Below are 21204 nucleotides of genomic sequence, written 5' to 3'. Positions count from 1 at the left end.
TGTGTGAGAGGAGAACCGGGTCTTATCTTTCTGCCTCTTTCAGTGTTGGGTCACCGGAATTTTATCAGCGAGAAATGGGAACCACTGTACACACGAAGAGAAAGAACATCTGGAAGACATCAACATTTTAGTTCATCAAGGCCGTGCTGGAAACCAAAAGTGCATGTTGTATTATCTTCTCTCTGTCAGCAGAGTCCTGAGGGATGAGGGCATCAGAGGGAGGAAAAGAGGCTCCACTGGTCTCGTCTCCCTCCACTCTGCTGAGATTACGCCCACAGAGCAAACCAAGTGGATTTCTAGGATTTTAAGTTCGTAGGGAGGGCCTTGAGGGGAAGCAATTCCCACTTGCAGATGGACTTACAGACCCCCTGGCATCTATTCTTTGTATAAAATTTAGTCCTAATCATCTACCCCATCCATCCATCCTACAGTAATTCATTCAGTAAACTTTCTCGAGCACCTGTTTGAGTTGTGTGAGGTTAGGTGCCGGTGGGAGGTATAACAAATCGAAGACAGTCTTTATAAAAACTTTATCATTTTGGTGGTGAGACAGACAAGGTCACTGGCCATGATGCCGCTGTGTGACAGGGCTAAGAGTAAACAAAGAGCTCTACAGGAACAAACAGGAGGGTGTTGAACCCAACTCTCAGGGGCTCGATGCAGGACACGCTATCCAAGTGAAACACCAAGAGCAAGCAGCCATTGCAGCAGGGAAAAGGTGCCCGGGGAACTGGGCCAGCACATGTGAAACACATCGGGGCTGGAAGAGTTTTTCAATAGATAGAAACAGAGGGGCTGGCGCTGTGGCTTAACAGGCTAATCCTCCGCCTTGCGGTGCCAGCACACCGGGTTCTAGTCCCAGTCGGGGCACCAGATTCTATCCCGGTTGCCCCTTTTCCAGGCCAGCTCTCTGCTGTGGTCTGGGAAGGCAGTGGAGGATGGCCCAAGAGCTTGGGCCCTGCACCCGCATGGGAGACCAGGAGAAGCACCTGGCTCCTGGCTTCGGATCAGCGTGATGCACCGGCCGCGGCAGCCATTGGAGGGTGAACCAACGGCAAAAAGGAAGACCTTTCTCTCTCTCTTACTATCCACTCTGCCTGTCCAAAAAAATAAAAGAAATTCAATAGATAGAAACAGAGGGAGTACTTGTTCTCTAACATGAAAAAAAAAAAAAAAAAAGAAACTTCTCCTTTAGGTCTCTCTGTATGAGTTTTAGGGCAGAAATTCCTAGACCTTATTTCTTAGCCCAGGTAAAAATCACCACTTTCACCTCTCAGTAGTAACTGTGTACTCCCAACATCACACGGTACTGAGCCCTAATGGAACTTACTTACTAAGTGGCTGTTTGACTTCAAACTTCTCTTTCATCTCCACTCACTAGGCAAAGTCATGGAGAAGTGAATGATTAGGAAAATAACCTAGTAAAGGGGAAGAGCCCCGAGAACTGCCTGGGACACACAGCACCCTCTTTCCCTCCTTGGCTCCCACCCCAGCCCTCTGCCTGTCCTCCGCACGACTCCACAGCCTCTCCTCATCCTTTGCTCTGTTTGCTGCTTCATCTGAAAGCGCAAGGCACTCCAGGTTACATTAACTCATAGCAAGTGGATGAAATGATCTGGCAATTCGCCAGATTTCCATTGCCCAAATCCATCAGTCAGCGTACTCTATGATGCACGTGATTTTCCATGGATAGGGCCTTAGGGGTGGGACTGAGAAGCCTCAAATATACTGAGGGTTTTCAACATGCTTTGCCATCTGACAGGTATAGTGGGTAAAGGCATGTATGAAGAAGTAAAGAACAGAGATTTCATAGCCACAGTGTGAGAGGGGTCATATTACGTCCTCTTTGCTCATCCCAACCACCGTGGAAAGCAGCAGTTGGGCTGTCATTTCACAGGTGAGGAATCAGAACCGCCAAGAGGCACTGACTCTTACCCAGGCTACAGAGCCTCATCAAAGACTTAGCACGAGGCTGGCTCTCTAGCAAGTACTGACTAAACACCTGCAATTATACTGATGATGGCAGGATCAAGAATTGAACATGGTTCAATTCTGATTGCAACTCCCTGCTAATGTGTGCCCTAGAAGGCATCAGTTGGAGCCCAAGTACTTGGGCTCCTGTTACCCATGTGGGAACCTGGATGGAGTTCTGGGCTCTTGGCTCTGGCCTGATCTAGCCATGGCTGTTGCAGGCATTTGGAGAATAAACCAGCAGATGGAAAAGTTCTGTCTCTCTGCCTTTCAAATAAAATAAGCAAATAACAATTAAAAAAATGGATCAAGTGGCCAGTGTTACAGTGTAGTGGGTTAAGCTACCACCTATGATAGAATCCCATATTAGAGCATTGGTTCAAGTCCCAACTGCACTGCTTCCAATCCAGTTCCCTGCTAACACACCTGGGAAAGCAGCAAAACATGGCCAAAGTACCTGGGCTTCTGCTACCATGTGGAAGATCAGGATGGAGCTCATGGCTCCAGCACTGGTCATTCCAGCCATTTGAGGAGTGATGAACATCTCTCTCTCTTCTAACTTTCAGATAAATATATCTTTTTAAAAAATGAATTGAACTGGATCATTTGGTTCTGAAGCCCTTCTTGTTCAAACACACTGGGACAGCGGTGGGAGGCATCACAAATCGGAGGAATTTATCTCGAGCCTTCTCTGCCTAGGTCAGGTGGCCGGTTCAGGATCGGAGAGCTTGTGGGAACTTTCCCCTGGTGGTGTGTCAGGGAAAGCTGAGGATCTGAAGACACCACGTCTGTGTCCTGGGACTGTGACAGAGGGCTCCTGGGCTGTTTTCTGTAAAAGCTGGTTTATGTGGTCCGTGATTCTCAATCGCGACACCTCCCACCTGTGGGCTCTGGCAGAGGGCAGAAGGGGCAGGGGAGTCCGCTCTGTAGTCTGTGAGCCTCCATGGTTCAGACAGAAAGCTTCCCTTTCTTTTAAGCCAGGCCTGTGTAGCCCAGCGCTTTATCAAGTGGAGTTGAGGTGGTGATGCTGCCTCCGCGGCTCGCTTCTACAGGGCAGTGTTTTACGGAGCTAAGTAAACAAGGGTGACCACAGGAAATGTGCTGAAGAGGAAAAAAGGGAATGAGGTGGCCAGTGCCTGCGTGAAGTTAGTCCTATCTCCAGAGACCTTATGTTTTGCTTCTCCTCTGTCAATAGTTTTCCTGTATGCCAACTCCGGGGTTTCCAGACAGCCTCTTAGTGATAAGAGGGGGAAAAAAAAAGAGGAAGAGGGAGTAGCTGGAGATAGGTAGGAAAAAGAAACAAAGAGGGAAACAAATTTATAACTCACAGAGAACCATTGTCATTGTTGAAACTATTCAGAAGGAATTACTGCTCCTCCGCCTTCTACATCCCATAGCTACTGGCAGTTCAGGATACAGATCAGGAGCTCGGGATGTGGCTAAGTTTTACACCTGAGTTGTGACAATGAAACACAGTTCTGCACTCACAGATTCAAACAACTGCAGGTTGCAAATAATTTGGGAAGGAGCTGGTACTGTGGCACAGTGAGCTCAGCTACTGCTTGTGATGCCAGCATCCCACATCACGGCGCTGGTTTGGGTCCCTGCTAATGAGCCTGGGAAGGAAACAGATGATGGTCCAAGTGCTTGGTCCCTGACTGGCTTTGGCCTAACCCAGCCCTGGCATTTGCAGCCATTTGGGGAGTGAACCAGCAGATGGAGAATCCCTCTTTCTGTTATTCTGCTTTTCAGTTAAATTAATCTTTTCTTAAAAATTGGGAAAAAATTGGCTACAGACACCGACAGTCTTTTTTTCCTTGTCATTATTCCCTAAATACAGTGCAACAATGATTTACATAGCATTTAGGTTGTATTAGGTATGATATGTGATCTACAAATGTTTTAAAGTATATGGGAGGAGCTGTGAATGTTAAATGTGAATACTACACCATTTTATCTACGAGATTTGAACAGCCATGGATCTGGGTAGCCTCTGAGGTCCTGGAACTTTCTGCTTGCAAAAGTGGGTTTTCTTCATGCTTAAGTTAATGAAGAGAATTAATGAGGGGAGACACAGTACTTGGGAGGTAAACAGAAGGGGTATTTACCTTTATATCCCAAGATGGCCACTGTGATTGTGAGCAAGGCACACAAAATGTACAGTAATATGATAGAGAACTTCAGTGCCCAGTTGTTTTTACACTTGGTGCATTGCGTTCCTTCCTGAATACCTGTAAGAGAAGTCAAATGTCAATAGCAGTAAAAACAAAAGTGTCTGTGCACTTGAGGTCTAAGACCATGATTAACTGTTCTGTATGCTTTACAAGGAAAAAATATTTTAAAACTTAACATACCATTTACCAACATAACTACTTTAAATATTATCATTATGTTATGATTGAATATGACTTAAATAGCACATAAGTGTCTCATGGAATAGCTTTAAAGCAAATTTCATTATGATAATTATAATAATTTCAATAAACATCTGTATATGACGAAAGACTTACAACATGTAAGTCTGCTTGTTATTAGACATTAGTGGACTGACAGTGGTTCAGACAACTCCCTGGATAGACCTGTGGCCTATCTCAATGTTTGCTTCAGTCATGTGCTAGAGCTGTTCCCAGATGGCTTGTGAGAGACCATTGTTCAACTTACAGAAGCATTGGGAGCTCTTGTTAAACTGCTGGTTGCTTGAAATCACCCTGGAGGAAGACTTTACACCATGGAAATTGGCAAACATTGTATGTTAGGACTACGCCCCCTGGCCCCATGCCCCAGAGAAACAGCTTATCATCAGGCCATTGGCTGTGATGGACCAGAACCTATCTGAAAACACAGGTAATTTAATACATTACATGTGTCCAGCAAACAGACACTGACCCTTAGTTAAGTCACCACAGTGACTTGAATGACAATTAGGGAACAAATAGAAGAACCAGGTACTTTGGATGACAGGAGGTACATTTTTACTGCTTACAGCTCACCTTTTTGAAAAACATTCTGAGTGGTAATCCAGCATCACCGCTGCAAGCGACTCTAGAAACGAACTCGTTAAAAGAGAACTTTCCATCTGCTTGATTAAAAAGACGGAGAACAAAGGCTGTGGACACCTTAATCACATTGTGAGGGTGTCAGGCCCTGTGCTCCCCTGCCCTGCTCGCCTCTACGTGTGTCTCCTAACAGTGCTGCCCACGAGCGAGAGCACATAGAGGACTGATCGCCCGTAACCGCGCTCACCGGGAAGTCATGAGGATTAAGTGATAGTTGATGTCTCTTGACTTCGGTTTGTAATTTTATGCATAGCGCCCTTCTTGTGAAAAGAGTTCTTCAGCTGTGTTTAATGCAAAATGGTGATGGAAACAGCATGTAACAATGACTTCAATTCAGCTTTCAGGGTTCAGCCAGTCTCTCTGGTGTCTGAGCTACAGATACAGGGAGAGGGTCCAATCTGCCTGTTTCACAAGTTGTTTCATAACTTAGAGGGTTGCTTTGAAACTTTGAGGTGCATCAGAACCCTTCGGAGGGCTCTTCAAAATGCAACCTTTCTAATTCAGGAGGCCTGGGTTCCTAACAAGTTCCCAGGTGATGCTGATGCTACTGGTCCAGCAACCACCTTAAAGTGGTACATCTCAAAGGCTAAAGTGATGACAAATCACATGGCTGAAATGCACAGGTGTGAGGTGAAGCGCTCAGATGTTGCATCACTAACAAGATCCTGTGATGCCTGGACCTTGGACCACACTTTGAGGAGCAAGGGTCTGGTTGAGAAGATCATAGGCTGGTTAGCTAATTCCCTGAAGATGAAGTTGTAAAACCAGATTGATCAAACAGACGTGGAGTAAATAAATGTCTTTTGTGTTGGGATTCCCCCATGTTTGTACTCTCCTTCCATCTTTTCAAATAGCTACTTGTAGGTCTCAGTGCCAACTCGCTGGTCCAAAACTGATCTCAGTTCCAGTCCTGCCAGGCCAGATCTCAACTTCCACCCAACTTTCTTATTTCCACTCATTAAATGTTACCATTATCCTAATCCTTCAAGGGGTTAAACTAAATTAAAAAAAAAAAAACACCATGAATTCTTGAGTACTTATCTTCAATTCAGCCAATCACCAGACACTGTTAATATCACGGGATATATATTTTTAAATATAATTTTTTTTAGTTTTAAAATTCAGCAGCTTTTAACATTCTGCCACATTCACTTCATATGTATTTATCATGACAATCACCATCTGTAGTTCAGTGCTATTCATTTACTGCCTACACTGTGCCAGGTTCTGAGCTAAGCATGTCACAGGCCACCTCCTAATCCCTCAGACAACCCTGCAAGCAGGCAAGGCAGCGAGAGCTGAAACAACGTCCTATACACGTCGTAGAGGGGGTTCTGATGTGTGCGAGACTCCAGACGCCACTCGCTATCCTCTGTGTCCCTGTTCCTGTCTGCCCATTCTGTCCTCTCCATTGCTGCTGCCACCAACCTAGGGTGAGATCCGCTCATCGCAACGGAAGCTTCCTCTTCCAGTTCTGCTGGAATCCAGCCTCACCCTGTGCTAAAATCCTGCTCTCCTCATGACATTTGCCAAGATGGGTGGGGAAAAAAAAACAAAACAAAAACCAAAGACAAAAACAAAACATTTTTCAATGGCTTACCCTTAACTAAAGGATGAGTGCACACACACACACACAACCACCTCTTAAGCACTCTTAATCTGCTGGCTTCAAACAAAATGAGGACCCCTTCCCTCCAGTAAGGGTGAAAATACTTCTGAAATTGGGAGGGGGCGGGAGTATAAGTGAATCCACAAACAGCCATGCTGAGAAAACTGTAATCTCGCCTTGGCGGCAGCTGTAACACACAAAGATGGCAGACCTGGAGACGCTGGAGCGACCTCCTGCAGAAGGCCTGGGTAACTCCTCCCCGGTTGATGGCAGGTTCCACGCCTTTGGACTTCAGCACTGCAGTGGAGGAGCTCTCTGTCTCTCCAGGGTGATTCCTTACATTCCACTAGAAGACTCTCAGAGAGTTGGTCAGAGTAGAGATTACAGGGAATAAGAGACCCTGGGGACTAGCAGGTGGCAGCGAGGTCTCTTGGGCAAGTGTCACCGTGTTACTGATGAGGAAAGTGAGGGTTGGCCGAAGCGAAGCCAGAGCAGGAACCGCGGGTCCCTCCCTGTGTGCTGGCCCCAGGCTGCCACCAGGCATCTTGTGTGTGTGGCCCCATGCACGTCCACTCCCAGACAGTTGTCACCGGCGTGCATTCCCCATCGCAGGGGCCCTTCCTCCCAGGGTGCGCCTCTCAGCGCTGACTCTATCAGCTTCTAATCAGCCTCACATGTCTCGGCCTCCCTTCCCACTTGACACACTTTCTCCGTCTTGTTTTTCTCTCCCCTCCCGAGACGTATTTTTAATAGGAATTCTGTTTTATCTTTCCTTCTCTGCCTGCCCCTGGGAGGACATCTGGCCAAACATACAGATGCCTACTACAAAGGGACCCTGCTGGCGCACGGAGCTGGGGACCCCTCCTCCTTGAACCTAGATGGTCACAAAAAAACATTCGGCAGAGATACCCCCCTGTTACCAGCCTTTGTAGTGTTTGTTTTCTTAGCATTACTTTCCAGAGACTGGGGATTTTGTTCCCATGGGGGGAGGGGGTGGCAGGGGAGGAAGGGCAGGGGACTGATCTGCAGGGCGCTGTGGAGAAAGGATACCAGTGCAGGAAGCGAGGCAGTACTGCTCTGAGCAGCGAGAGACAGCTTCTCAGAAAACCTGGCCCGAACTGCACATGTGTAATTTAGCAGGCCACAAGCGGAAGGGGCCTGCAGGGCCCCCGCCTTGCCATTGGTCACCCCTCTCAAACCACCTCCCGCTGAACTGCACTCTTGGCTCAGGTTTTGAATGTCTTTTCCAGTGTCCAAGTCTTTGTGATACAAAAACATTTGGGGGCCCGGTGGAGCCAGGATCACGCTGGTGAACTCCTTGAATATCCCATGGAAGTGCAGGATGGGCTGACAATTGGGTCCCCAGTGCCCACAATCCAAGTTTCCCGTGTTGCTCTGTTTCCAGTAACAGGTCGCAAGCAAGGGGTGTGGGGATGGTGAGGCCACCAATCAGGGGCGGTGAGCTGGTTGCAGAGAATGACCCCAGCGCTCCAGGAATGACAGTGCAAGGGGCCAGCAATGAGAATTCCTTTCTCCTGTGGTTCCCCATAAAGGGCCCTCCCAAGTGCTGTGGTTCAGGCTCCCCTCCAGTCTGTTTTTCTAATCTTTCTGGAGAAAAAAGAATCTCCTTCACTCTCCTACTCTTGGCCAAGTGTGTCCCACCAAAGGAGCACTGTTTAACAGACCACAGGAGTGTCTGTTACAATGGGTCCTCACAGATGGACCCCTGTCCTGGGTAGGTGGAGCCCGGCTCCGTGGGCATGTTGGGGGCACCTCTGGGCTATCTTACTTATCACAAGGGTCTGCTGCCCAGTGGTGCTGCCATAAAGATCACGTTACCAAAGCGAAGCTTCCAAAAGCTGGTAGATTGCAAAACCCAGAAAACCAGAGTTTTTGATCTGAGATTTGTAGTGACCTTTTCATGTGGTTTTTCGGTAGTTATTAATCTACTGCCTGGTGGCATCTATTCCCATAAACCCAGGAGAGTAATTTGGCTCTAACAGTAAAACTGATGATTCAAATAAATTCCCATATGCCATTAAAATGCCCTCAAAAAGCAACAAAAACAATAAGAGTTAACATCCTGGTTAGTTGTGCGAATGTTACACAATATCAGGAGGATAAAGGCTAAACACATGAAACACTTCATCCCACAAACAATTAGCTCCTCCCTATTATGAAGGGCATTTGCTAAATGATGGGCTACAGATTTAGTTAGCGTCACGGCAACTCCACAACTATAAAGATGCATTCAAACCAGGAAAAGTAGGCAGAAGAGGTTTATGATAATATGCATTAGTCACCATTCATTCTGAACTAACATCAACGCTATGCACACTTAACCCAGGGTGCAGGTTTTTTAATTAAAATGTCTTCACGTATATCAATAGAAAATGTTCTCATGTGTATTATATTTTTCCCCCTCAGTGGTCAGTTTCAGTTTGGCTTTAATGCTGAAAAAAGTGTCTTATCTGCTTAAAATTTATACTTTATACTCTGTTTAAACAAAGAATCACTGGAGACCTAACAATCCCACTCAGAATATATGGTGTCTGCCGGATTATCTACAGTGTCTCCAAAGAGCACCATTATTGTCTCTCTGCGGTTTTTATAGTCAGACATCCCTTATCGTGTGCACTGTCCACAAGTGCTTTCAGCTGTAAGGAGAGGAATCCTCACTCAACTGGGGAGCTCACCGATCACATCTCTTACATCCGCCCTCCTCACTGGCCCTGTCCTCTTGGCTCTGTTTCTGTTCATTTCATTCTAGAGGCACAGCGTGAACAGTCAACAACCCCGACAACCTCACCAGCTGGCACTACCACGCAATGTCCTTCTGTGATTAAGTGCTGAATCTTAAATGCAGCCCGGGCGTGGGTCATCCAAGCCTGCCACCTCACAGAGCCACGCCCAGGTATTTGGAAGGAGGTCCCTGGACGTTTCTGTGGGGGTGAGTTTACGACGGCTGCGAGGGCAGAGAACGGCTGAGGATGAGCTGTTTTGAGGACCTGACACAGGCCTGGCACCCCTCCTACAGAGAGGGGATTCTGATCCCAATTTTATAGATTTAGGAACTCAGAGGGTCAAAGAGGCTGGGCAGGCAAGCTGGCGAGCGGCTGAGCTGGGAGCTGAATGCTGATCTCGCACACGTTGCCTCTCTAAGTTCACTCACCTCTGGAAGAGAAAAATAAGACAAAGAGGAAGAATGGAGAAACGGATGACCTGCAGAGGGCTGACGGCTTGGACCTGAAAAAGCGTTCTGTCAAAATAAAGGGGTGCAGAAGCATCCGTTCACGTGTTGACCATCAGCCTTTCTCAGAAATGCACAGTAGAGTTTCCTCTCCAGCAAGTTATCTATTACAGGCTGTCATTTCTCTTGCTGTGCTATGGTGACACAGCCAAGCAGCAGCTAGGTAATTCCATTGTAAGTAAATGCTCATTATGTCCAGGAGCGGTCAGGATGGGCTTGGAGGCCTGGCTGGGAGGGCCTGTTAGCCCCTCAGGGGAATAACCCCGCAGGCAGTGAATGGGATGTTTGGAGTGGGGTAGGTCAGGAAGAGAAGGCAGCTTTGTAACTTCAAAGTAAACTATGGGACGTGCAGGGGCCTTGATCGGTTTAAGCTGGAAAGCCAAGCAAGTTGGTTGCTCCTGCTGGGTTTTCTTCGGAAGTTCTCATTACTGAAACGGGAGCCTCAGAAGCCAGGCTCCGATGGCTCATTCATCTATGGACCCGGACAATGGTGGATGTTCACGTTTCAGGAGTTGGGTGAAGGAAAGTCAGCATAAAAGATGGTGAAAGGAAGGTATATCAAGCAGTGTTTAAAAAAATAACTTCTCTTTAGCCTCTTACTCTCCCTCCAAAAAAAAAAAAAATAATAATAATCTTTCTGGAGTACCCTGGCAAAAATCATTTTTTAAAAGGTCAAGATCTGTACCATTTTTTTTTCCTTTTATTTGAAAAGCAGAGAGAGAGAGAGAGAGAGAGAGAGAGAGAGAGAGAGAGACAAGGACCTTCCATCTACTGGTTCACTCCCCCAAATGCCTGCAACAGGGGTGGTGCCAGTGGGTTAAGCTGCCCCTTGGGACATCTGCACCCCATGTCAGAGTGCCTGGGATCATGTCCCACCTTCAATTCTGATCCAGCTTCCTGTGAATGTGAAAGCTGGGAGGCAGCAGATAATGACTCAAGTACTTTTGGATGTCTACCACCCATATGGGAGGCATAGATGGAGTTCCAGGCTCCTGGCTTCTGTCTGGCCCAGTCCTAGCTGTAGTGAGCATTTGGCATAGTGAACCAGTAGATAGGAGATTTATATCTCTCACTCCTTCTTGCTCTCATTTTGCCTTTAAAAAAAAAAAGCCTTCAACAGTCAAGGCTGGGCTAGGCCAAAGCCAGGTGACTGAAACTCAATCCAGGTCTTCCACATGGGTGGCAGGGATCCAAGTGCTAAAGTGTGCATTAGCAAGAAGCTGGAATCCAAGCAGAGGCAGACTTGAATCCAAGCACTTCAGTATGGGCCAGGAACCTCCCATGTAGTGGCTCAATCACTCAATCACTTGCCCCTAAGACTTTTTTTTTAATACCACCTAGATTCCACAGTTTACTCTGGTGCCTTAAAGGAAAGGCCATGAGGATATGGGGAAAAAGGCACACTGATCCACTGTTGGTGGGAATGTAAACTGGTAAAACCACTATGTAACACAGAAATTTGAATATAGACCTACTATATGACCCAGCCACCCCACTCCTGGGAATTTACCCAAGGGAAATGAAATCAGCAAATAAAAGAGTTATCTGCACCTCCATGTTTACTGCAGCTCAATTCACAATAGCTAAGACATGGAGTCAACCTAAATGTCCATCAACAGAAGACTGGATAAAGAAATTATGGGATATGTACTCTATAGAATACTACACAGTGGTAAAAAAAAAAATGAAATCCGGTCATTTGCAACAAAATGGATGAATCTGAAAAACATCATACTGAGCAAAATAAGCCAGTCCCAAAGGGACAAATACTGTATGTTCTCCCTGATCTGTAATAACTAATAGAGCACCTAAAAGGAAATCTGCAAAAGTGAAATTGACACTTTGAGAAACAGTGATTTGAACAGCCCTTGTCTTGACTGTTGAGGAACAGTTTTTTTTTTTTCTTTTTTCTTTTCATTTTTTCTTAATGGAGAATGGGATTCAGAATGGTAGGAGGAGGAGGAGGTGGGGAAGGAGGGCAAGTATGATGGGAAGAATCACTATATTCCTAAAGTTGTACCTATGAAATTTGTACTCATTAAATAAATGGTTTCTTTGGAGGAAAAAAAAAGCCAGGCTTGTTATCAGAATCTGGGGCCACGAGTAGCACCAGCTGTCATCTCAGCCAATGTCCATCTTACCAGGGAGGACCCTTCACCCCAGGAACCATACTGCCCACCCCAGCTTATACATGGGCCAGTCATGGCCTTGGCACTCAGGCTGACTCCCAGCCAAAGTTCCTTAGACCCCAAGACACTGCTCACTTTACCACATTCCTTTCCCAACACACCCTACTTATTCAAGAACTAAGTATGAAGCACTAGGTACAACGATGAACAAAACAGCAGAAATCTCTGTCCTTATGGAACACATACCCCAGAGGCAGGATATTATAGTATGTTAGCAGGTGACATGTTATTGGGGAAAGGAAAGCAAAGAATGAGCCAGAAGCAGGTGGATGAGGAAGTGGGTGCCATTTAAACTGCTTAGCTAGAGGCATCTCCATAGAGTAACACTTGGGCAGAAAAGCTTGCAGGAGTGTGGGAAAGGGCCTGGGGGTACCTGTGCTTGCTGTGTTCCCCAAGGTCTGCTCTGAGTCTGAAGACTGGCCCTTCTCTACCAAATTACAGATTTCCTAATCAACGATTCCTTTCCTAATTAGCCTTGCCCCCAAGTCCAGCTGGACCTGACTCCTTCAGTACCTGCGTGGTTTACGCTGCACACACCTACACTCATTTAAGTGTTTCTCAGATGATTTCAAGGCTGTTTTCTTTTTCTTTTTGACAGGCAGAGTTAGGCAGTGAGAGAGAGAGAGAGACACAGAGAAAGCTCTTCCTTCCGTTGGTTCACCCCCAAAATGGCTGCTACAGCTGCTGATCCAAAGCCAGGAGCCAGGTGCTTCCTCCTGGTCTCCCATGCAGGTGCAGGGCCCAAGCACTTGGGCCATCCTCCACTGCCCTCCCAGGCCACAGCAGAGAGCTGGACTGGAAGAGGAGGAACCGGGACAGAATCTGGGGTGCCGGCACCACAGGCGGAGGATTAGCCTAGTGAACCGCAGCACGGCCTTCAAAGCTGTTTTCATGGCCACCTTCTCCTACAGGAGTAGGGGATGCATTTTTCCAAGTATTGCTGTTACATTTCCCTAAGCAAACCAGTAACTCTCTAATACTTTGCACATGATGTAGGCTGATAAAACTTAAGGATACGTCCAAAAGTATATGGAAAATGAAGTCCAAAGGTAGGTTTGTTTTGGATCAAGACATTTTTGAAATTCAAGCATAGTTCTTTCATAATACATATCCTCCACGGGCTTTCTAATGAGAAATCTATGCATGTGTTTCAACATTTCGGGGCACCCACATAAACTTATCTTTGAACTCCACTTTCATGAACTTTCTGAAGAACCTTGGTCCATGACTAGTGCATGGATCTCAGCAGCGGGAAGAGGACTCCATCACTTCCTCCATCAATGTTGCTCACTCTCACTGTGGCCACTTCACAGGTGCAGGGGATTTCACAGTCTGTTCTCCCACTGTGGTGCCCAACCTCCTAGGAGATGACTGGAACTCGGATCTCACTGTCCTACGGGCTGGCATGTGGGTGTCCGGGAAGACGCAGCCTGTCCAGGGCCCTGACCGGCAGAACGTGGACACCCATGAGACCATGTTCCTCCTGCACCACCAAGGCTGGTCCATGGGAACCTACAGATGTCTGGAGGCGGGACTTGAGAGTAAGGGCTACCACCAATGGAAGGAAGACGAAACATACCTTTAGACCCCTCCCCAGAGGGCCATGCACCCCAACCCTAAAGCAGCACACTATGTTGTGTCTTTCAGTACTCACAATGCTACATCTGACAGGGCAAATACACAAAACATAAGCCATGACCCAACGCTTGCCTCCAGTGCCGCTGCTTTAGAAAGTGTCATTCTGAGGGCAGCTGAAGGACTAAGTAATGACGGCAGGGCATGGTGCGAGCAGGACAAATCTCAGTTAATGACAGCGGAGTTGCCATTCTAACCGGAATGCTGTCGGGGCACGTGAAAGTTACGCCTCACAGCAGGTGCAGGAAAAGTACTCAGATCCACTGTCACACAGACTTACTGGAGTTCCTTTGCCGACACAACTAGTGTTTGGATGGGGAAAGAAAAGGGGGATGGGAATTCTATGTAAATGAAAACATTAATCAGCTTAACGGGCCTTTCTCACTCCTCTAGGAATGTTTGATTTTTACTGTCTTCAAGTAAAGATGACAATTGGCATCCAGAATGAAGGAGGCTAAGAGCCAAGACAGAAGGACACAGTTTTACCATCGCTGTCTCAAAACAATTATGCTGTTCGGTACTGAGTGTAGCCTCATTTCTGCAGCTTAATGAGAAGCGAGTCAATCAACCTGAAGCATCATAAAGGAGGAGAAGTTGGCAGATAAATAATGAGGGAACTAGGAGGGACTTAGCTGCTGACCGCCTGCCCACGAAGGCTGTGAGGGAAGTGAGGCCCTTGTTTAGGGAGGAGCAACCCATTCACCAGCCACACTTGCGAAAAAATGGGACAAAGGCCAGAGACAGGAAGAAATCTTTTCACAGCATGGACAGTTATGCTTTAGAGGACAAAGGAATGAAGCTGGAAAATAAAAACAAAAAGACGACTTCACAGAAAAGTCAGAAGGCATGCAGTAGATTATAATTAAATGGAAAGCAAATGGGAAAATGTATGCTTATTAAATTTTCCAGGCTGAAGTGTTCATAAATTAGAGTTAAATTTAGAAAACAGTTTAAAGCTGAACTAACTAGATGACAACACATTTGTGCACATTCTTGCATGTGTCTATGCATGAACACACACGAGTGATTCTCTTCAGACTTGTAGCTTGAAATTGATCATGCCGTGACTATCTACACTGCAAAAACCAGCATACAGATGGGGACTCTGCCTCTGGAAAGCTGGTTGTTAAACTCCTGCCAGCCTCTCTCCTAGTGCACAGAACCTATCCTGTTTAAACGAAGTCAAACAAGTCCTCTGTCCATGACGCCAGTCACTCGTGAAGTTCAAGATCACAGACACGGTCAAGCCTGGGAATGGTAGGATTACACTGGACACTGTCCCTTCCATTCCTCTGCAGGTTATAGAGATTTTATATGCACTCCTATTAGTGGCATTGGTGCACATAAGATACTGTGAATTAAATGTAGTAAATTTCAAATTCATTATCTCTATGGGAGAAGGTAATATTAAGCTCCTAGTGACACTGGCAATGTTTAAGTTTCATTGTGTACTTTCACTCTGACCAACCACTTTGAAAATGCTTTTCCTTCTCATGTGGAGACAACAGACAGAGTGACTGACCTGAGCTGTCACCCAGGTGAAGTGCACGAGGCAAAGTTAAGAGATGGGGCCCAAGCAGGTCACCCTATGGATTGGTGGTTATGGAGGACACATTAGTTTCAGATGAAGGAGAAATCACAGAGAAAGGGATTTCATTTTCAAAAGTTAATTAATTAGAGAGGCAGAAAGAACTCCCACCTGCTGGTTTATTCCCCAAATGCCTTCAAGGGCCAGGACTGTTTCAGGAGCCAGGAACTCAACAATCCAGGGGTCCAAAATGGGTGTTAGGGACCCAGATGTTTGAGTCATCAATGTTGCCTTCTAGGGTCCACATAAGCAGGAAGCTGGAATAAGGAGGCAGAGTTGGGGATCAAACTCAGGGACTCCAGGCTAAACAGCCACCCCGAGGAAGGGATTTGGATGAGACTTTTCAGTCCGGAAGACATTCTCTTTGCTTCCTAAAATCATGCAGGAATTAAAATTCCAACTGGGGCTCAGGAAGAAAATCTAAGAGTTTGGCAAAGGAAGGTAAGATAGCCTGACATTGAGACACACACTGTCTGTGCTAGCAGCGGTGGGCTCAGCCTGACCAGTCAAGAAAACACAGGCCTCCTAACCCTACTGCTGGCACAGAAGCCTTAAGCTTAGGTCCTACTGGGGATGGGCCGGCAGTGTCCCTTCGCACACGTGTCTCATTCTCTTCGTGTGATGCGTGGCCCTGAAGAGGAACTGAAAAAGGAGGGCTCAGGGATTCACAAAACATCCACTCCTAAATGAGGAATAAAATTAAGTCTGGACTTTATAGCTCTCACTACCATGCAGAGTTCCTTCCTGCCGGAAGGCAGTTGTGATGCTGAAATCCAGCAGTGAAGTTAGTCGAGACAACCAGCCACCTGTCAACACAACCTACTGGTTGCCCTGAAACAACCTGTTTCTTTCTATGGCTCTTAGGGGAAACAACACCTAATAATCAACACCTAGTAAAGCAAAAGAATATATACTAGAGTCAAAGGGAAAAAAAAATCCCACTTATAACTGCGGGGTTATGACAGTGCTTATAAAATTAGAAGCACTAATTTACTAGGGTACACAGAGACCAAATGCCTGTGTGATTGTACATGTGCTAAATTTTATCCATAGGACTGCTGCACACAAATCAATGTTCATGGCTTTGAGCTTGGAGGAAGATCTGTCTGTTCCCACTCCTGCTTCCTTTCCAGACACACACCACAACCGGGCACAAATCATATGTGAGAAATGTTTATCCAAGTGGAGCTGGAAAAGTCAGAGCTCCAGGAAGGCCCTGGGGTTCAGGGAGAGCTCCCTTGTTCAAATTTCTGCAGCTCAGGCCTAGGACGGATGGAAAGGGTCACAGAATAAGGGGGCTGGAAACAATTGGGTGTTTCTGGAGGAAAAGAATAGACTTGTGGCTCTCTGGTCAGAATACAAGACAAGGAAGAGCTATGGCAAAGGGAAATGGCTTATGGAACAGACTGTAGGGATCCTCCATCATTAGGTAATGTGTGTCCTAACAAGCCGGGAGTGTACCTTGCTTACTGGGACCTAGGGATGACACAGACTATCTCTGTGAGTCATAAAGGACAGGCTCCAGTGAGTGAAGGCAAAACAATCAGGGTGTGAAATAGGCACCTACACAACAACCATGGCAAAATCACTTGGACATCAAGGGAAAATGAGCCAACTACAGTCCACCTTCTACATCCATGGGTTCTGCAACCACGGAGTTAGCCAACCTGATTGAATGTATTTGAAAAAGAATTGCTTCTGTATTCAATATCCATATATTTTTCTTGCCATGCCATAAACATTATGACTATTTACACAGTATTTATGTTGTATTAGGTATCATAAAGAGATGATTTCAAGTATTCAAGAGGAAGTGCATACATTATATGCAAACACTATGCCGTTTTATATAGTGGACTTGAATGATCTATAGTCAATACCCCAGGAGAATATTAAGGGACAACTCTATGCAGGGTAGAGAAATAAGCACTGTTGGGGGTGGGCATTGGGCAGAGCAGTTAAGAAACTACTTCGGACACTCCGCTTCCCAAATGGACTGCCTGGTTTGATTCCCAGCTTCTCTGCTTCTGATCCAGCTTCCTGCTAATGCACACCCTGGCAGACAGCAGATGAGGACGCCAGTAGATGAGTCCCTGCCATCCACATGGGAGATCTGGATCGAGTTCCCTGCTTCTGGATTCAGCTTGGCCTCAGCCCCTGGCAGTTGTAGGCAGTTAGGGGAGTGAACAGCCGATGGAAAATCTCTCACTGTCTGTCTCTGTCTTACAATTAAATTGAAAAAAATTAATAGTAATGGAGTGCTGTGGCCTCTCCTGTGGAGATTCTTGCTTCCAAAGTGGCATATCAGCTTGCAACGTTAAGGTTTTGTCTGCACCTGATTGGCAGCCCCCACGTGTCCGACATCCCCTACCCCGGGGTGTGTGGTTAGATGAGGAAAGACTCTTTTCTGGAAAACACATTTCAAAGTTCTTCTCTAATCTGCATTTCTTTCCTTTGACCTACCCATATGCAATATGGAACAGGGAATAGAGGTCAAATGGATTCATTTTTATTGTACTGTCTCATTTCTCCTAAGTCAAGGGCCATAGTCCCAAAGTCACCGTGCCAAAGCTGAAAGCCAAAGACTTCAAACCTCTGAAGCTGGGGCCAAAGCAGGGGCAAAACAGCTTCCTGTCTCACGTTGGAGAGAGTACACCTGGAAGAATTATTGACACTGACAGAAGCTCACACAAACAGAGCTTCCAGGGATTCAAGGGTGTACCTTACACTCTGGGCCAAGGGGACGTTTGATGCGACACAGGAAGGGACATGACATATCCTGGACAGGGTACTATTTTCAGTCTGATATGCCAGCAGGATGACGCTTCTAGCCAAAGAAGTGAAGCCTTTCCCATCTTTAAGGAAACAGGGATTGCACCTCTGCAGCAAAAGGTGATGAACCCCGTGGCGAGATGGGTGTATTCAGCTTCACGAGGCACACAGACCTCAGCTCCCTGTTGGCAGTGGGCATGGAGGATGGGACACAGGTTGATGCTGCGAGGAAGGCACTCATGGTTTTCTTCTTTTAAAATTTTCATCTTAGTGGAAAATAGAACATTGTTATGCAATTGAACAATATACAGCCTTCTGTGTCTTTTCCCCCCTCGCACTTAAAAAACTTTTATTTATATTATTTAAGAGGCAGAGAGACAGAAAGAGACAAAGAGAGATCTCCTATTTGCTAGTTCACTCCCCCAAATACCCGTAAGAGCTGGGTCTGGGCCAGGCCAAAGCCAGGAACTCAATCCAAGTCTCTTACGTGGGCCGCAAGAACCCAACACCTTGGGCCATCACCACTGCCTCCCAGGTTGTGCGTCAGGAGAAGCTGGAAACGGGAGTGGAGCTGGCACATGAACCCAGGCACTCCAGTATAGGATGTGGGCATTGCAAGTAGCATCTAACCTGCCACACCAGTGCACACTTTAAGTCATAATTTTATAGCTGATCCTACCAGTTATGGGATGTAAGTGTGCTATGTGTGACAATGTTTCTGACGTCATCACGCGTCCCTTTCCCCAACCCCCAGTGGTGGGCTGCTGAGGGGGGTGGTTGTGCCATCTCCCATGATGCTTGTGACCCTGACATGAGAAGTAGGCCTCTCCAGTGTGACCACACAGTGAGAGAAAGAGCAGCGTGGACACATGGAAACCGATTCAGACGGGACGTTAGCCACACTGATGAAGGGTTTTTGCCTGTTCCTTAGCAAGCAGGAGCTGGAACCTGATATCAAAACCCACTATATGTCCTTTATAGTTTATGGTATATAATTACGTACCAGAATCTGCATGGTTTGCATTCTTGGGCATGGGATCAGTCATTCTCAACAAATCCTTATGTTGATTTCTGTCAGTCCCAGCTAAGAACCCCTGCGGGCTTCTCAGCACTGGGTAGTGCTGACTGTTCTAACAGAACTCCAGTGCCCGGGCAAGCGGCAGCCCCTGCAAAATTCTGCTTGCTATGTTTCCTGGGACATCTGCAGAGGAGCATCAGCTAACACACATGCTTCGTGCACCCCTGGGTCCAGTACCAACCAAGGCCAAGACAAAGACATGCCAGAAAGTTTAAAGTATATAGGAAAAATGGAATCCAAGAGGCAAGTTTATTCTGGTATAAAAACAATCTTCAAAAAATTTTTAACTTATTTCAGAGGGAGAAGGAGAATGTGTGTGCTCTACCATCTGCTGGTTTATCCCCTGAATGCCCTTGGCCCGACTGCCTGAGCTATCACCTCCTGCCTCCCAGGGTCTCCATTAGCATCAGCGGAAAGCTGGAAGGGGGAGCATGGCTGCGGTGGAAGCCAGGTCCTTGGATATGGGATGTGGCCATCTTAATTGCTAGGCCCAAGGCCCACCCCAGTGCAAAAATTGTGAGACTCACACAGAGTATTTTCCCAACACTCACTGTCCATGAACTTCCTGAAGCTCTCTCCTATGTGCCAGTGTGACTTTCAGAACATACAATGCCAGACCCCTGTGAAGCTGCTGAACTCCTCTGTACACTGCTCTTTGCTCCCTCAGCCTGAGCTCGAACCTCCTCTCGCACATGGGCCCTGTTCCATGAAGGAGCTGGGAGGTCAGGGTTCTTCCAAACGTCTAAGGCCGAGGTTGTTGTCTGAAACCCCTTGGCTCATGTGCAAGCCTGTAGGGCATCAGAAGAACTGTAGGTGTCTCAATGGCAACGAGGAGCCTGTGAGGGTAAATGGTTCAACATCAGGGTAAATTCCTGGGGATCAAAACCGCTGGGCAAGGAGGCAAAACGGTACCCTGGATGTCCTCAAAAATACATCCCTGAATGTCTAAGAGGAAATAAAGGGAACACTATAAGCAATATTTGTCAAAACAACTATTGTGGATTCTTACTATTCAGGAATTAAAGGGTCCCTTAAGCTTCATTTTGAAATGTGCACGTTTTCCACGTGGTTGCACACAGGCTAACGCCCTAGCATAGCCAAGGCTGCAAATGTCGCCTACCACTGTGCAAACCACTCGAGCGACATGCCACATGAAATGCTCTGACATCAGCCCTGGAAAATGGACAGGGTTTCAGGAGCTCCGCAAGTTCCAGAAGCCACCAGTGACGTGAAGCCCGGAGTGCGTGATGCTGGCCTCTCCTGCAAGGACCTGCTGATTCTTTCCTGCCAGAATTCACAGGTGCACGTAAGTTTTCTGGTTGCCCGTTCCATGGAAGGGGCAACTCCATTCACAAACAGCTCCTTCCACCCCATTCACTCCCTTGGTGACCTGGCCCCAGGAGCCAGTGCAATGACTCAGCCCCACACTGTCCATCGCGAGTGCAGACCACACTCAGCTCGGAAGCCACTGAGGAGCGCTGTCACGACGACACGGACAGAGCCATCCAAGGAAAGGGAGCAGGCTGGACGCAAACGCAGGGGAAGCTGGGGAAAGTTCGCCTGTTGAAATCAACAAGAACAATGTCGACCCCGGAGGCCCAGATGTCCCATTAAGAAACGTCCTACTTAAACAGTCTGAGAAAGTTGGCAGCTGTCCTTGTGGGAACCAGAAGCAGGAGCAGCAGCTGTGGCGAGCAGACCCAAAGTGTCCTTTCTCCTAGCTGCCCTCACCTCACCCTGACCATGTACCCCCCGTGCTCACGCTCTTCCGACAGCTTCTCCTCCCACAGAGAACAGGCTGAGGGCCACGAGGCCTGATGTCACCTGCCCTTCAATCCTGGCCTGATCCTTCTCCTCCAGCCACACCCACCTTCATGCTGTGCCTCCAACTCAACGCACGTGCTGCCACTGGGCCTTTGCACTTGCTGTCGCCCTAGGCTGGGACTCCCCTGCAGACCTTCATAGCTCCCTGATGCACTTTGTCCTGTGTTTATTCATGTGTCACTTTCTCAGAGAGGCTTTCTCTGGTCATTCTTTAGAAAATTCAATCCTTCTC

The 21204-nt window shown here is 47.0% G+C and overlaps 1 protein-coding gene across 1 annotated transcript in view; it reads right to left on the bottom strand.

Moving 5' to 3' along the window:
* The window catches only part of COLEC12 (collectin subfamily member 12), a 201716-nt gene that overhangs the window by 36855 nt on the left and 143657 nt on the right, over positions 1 to 21204 (bottom strand). Inside the window, exon 3 of the mRNA XM_062201437.1 lies at positions 4080 to 4202. Within this exon, the coding sequence (XP_062057421.1) occupies positions 4080 to 4202 (123 nt within the window). The remainder of the gene's footprint in view (positions 1 to 4079; positions 4203 to 21204) is intronic.

Source organism: Lepus europaeus, chromosome 9, assembly GCF_033115175.1.
Source record: "Lepus europaeus isolate LE1 chromosome 9, mLepTim1.pri, whole genome shotgun sequence".
Taxonomy (NCBI): Eukaryota; Metazoa; Chordata; class Mammalia; order Lagomorpha; family Leporidae; genus Lepus; species Lepus europaeus.
This window is presented reverse-complemented; position numbering and strand designations above follow the sequence as displayed.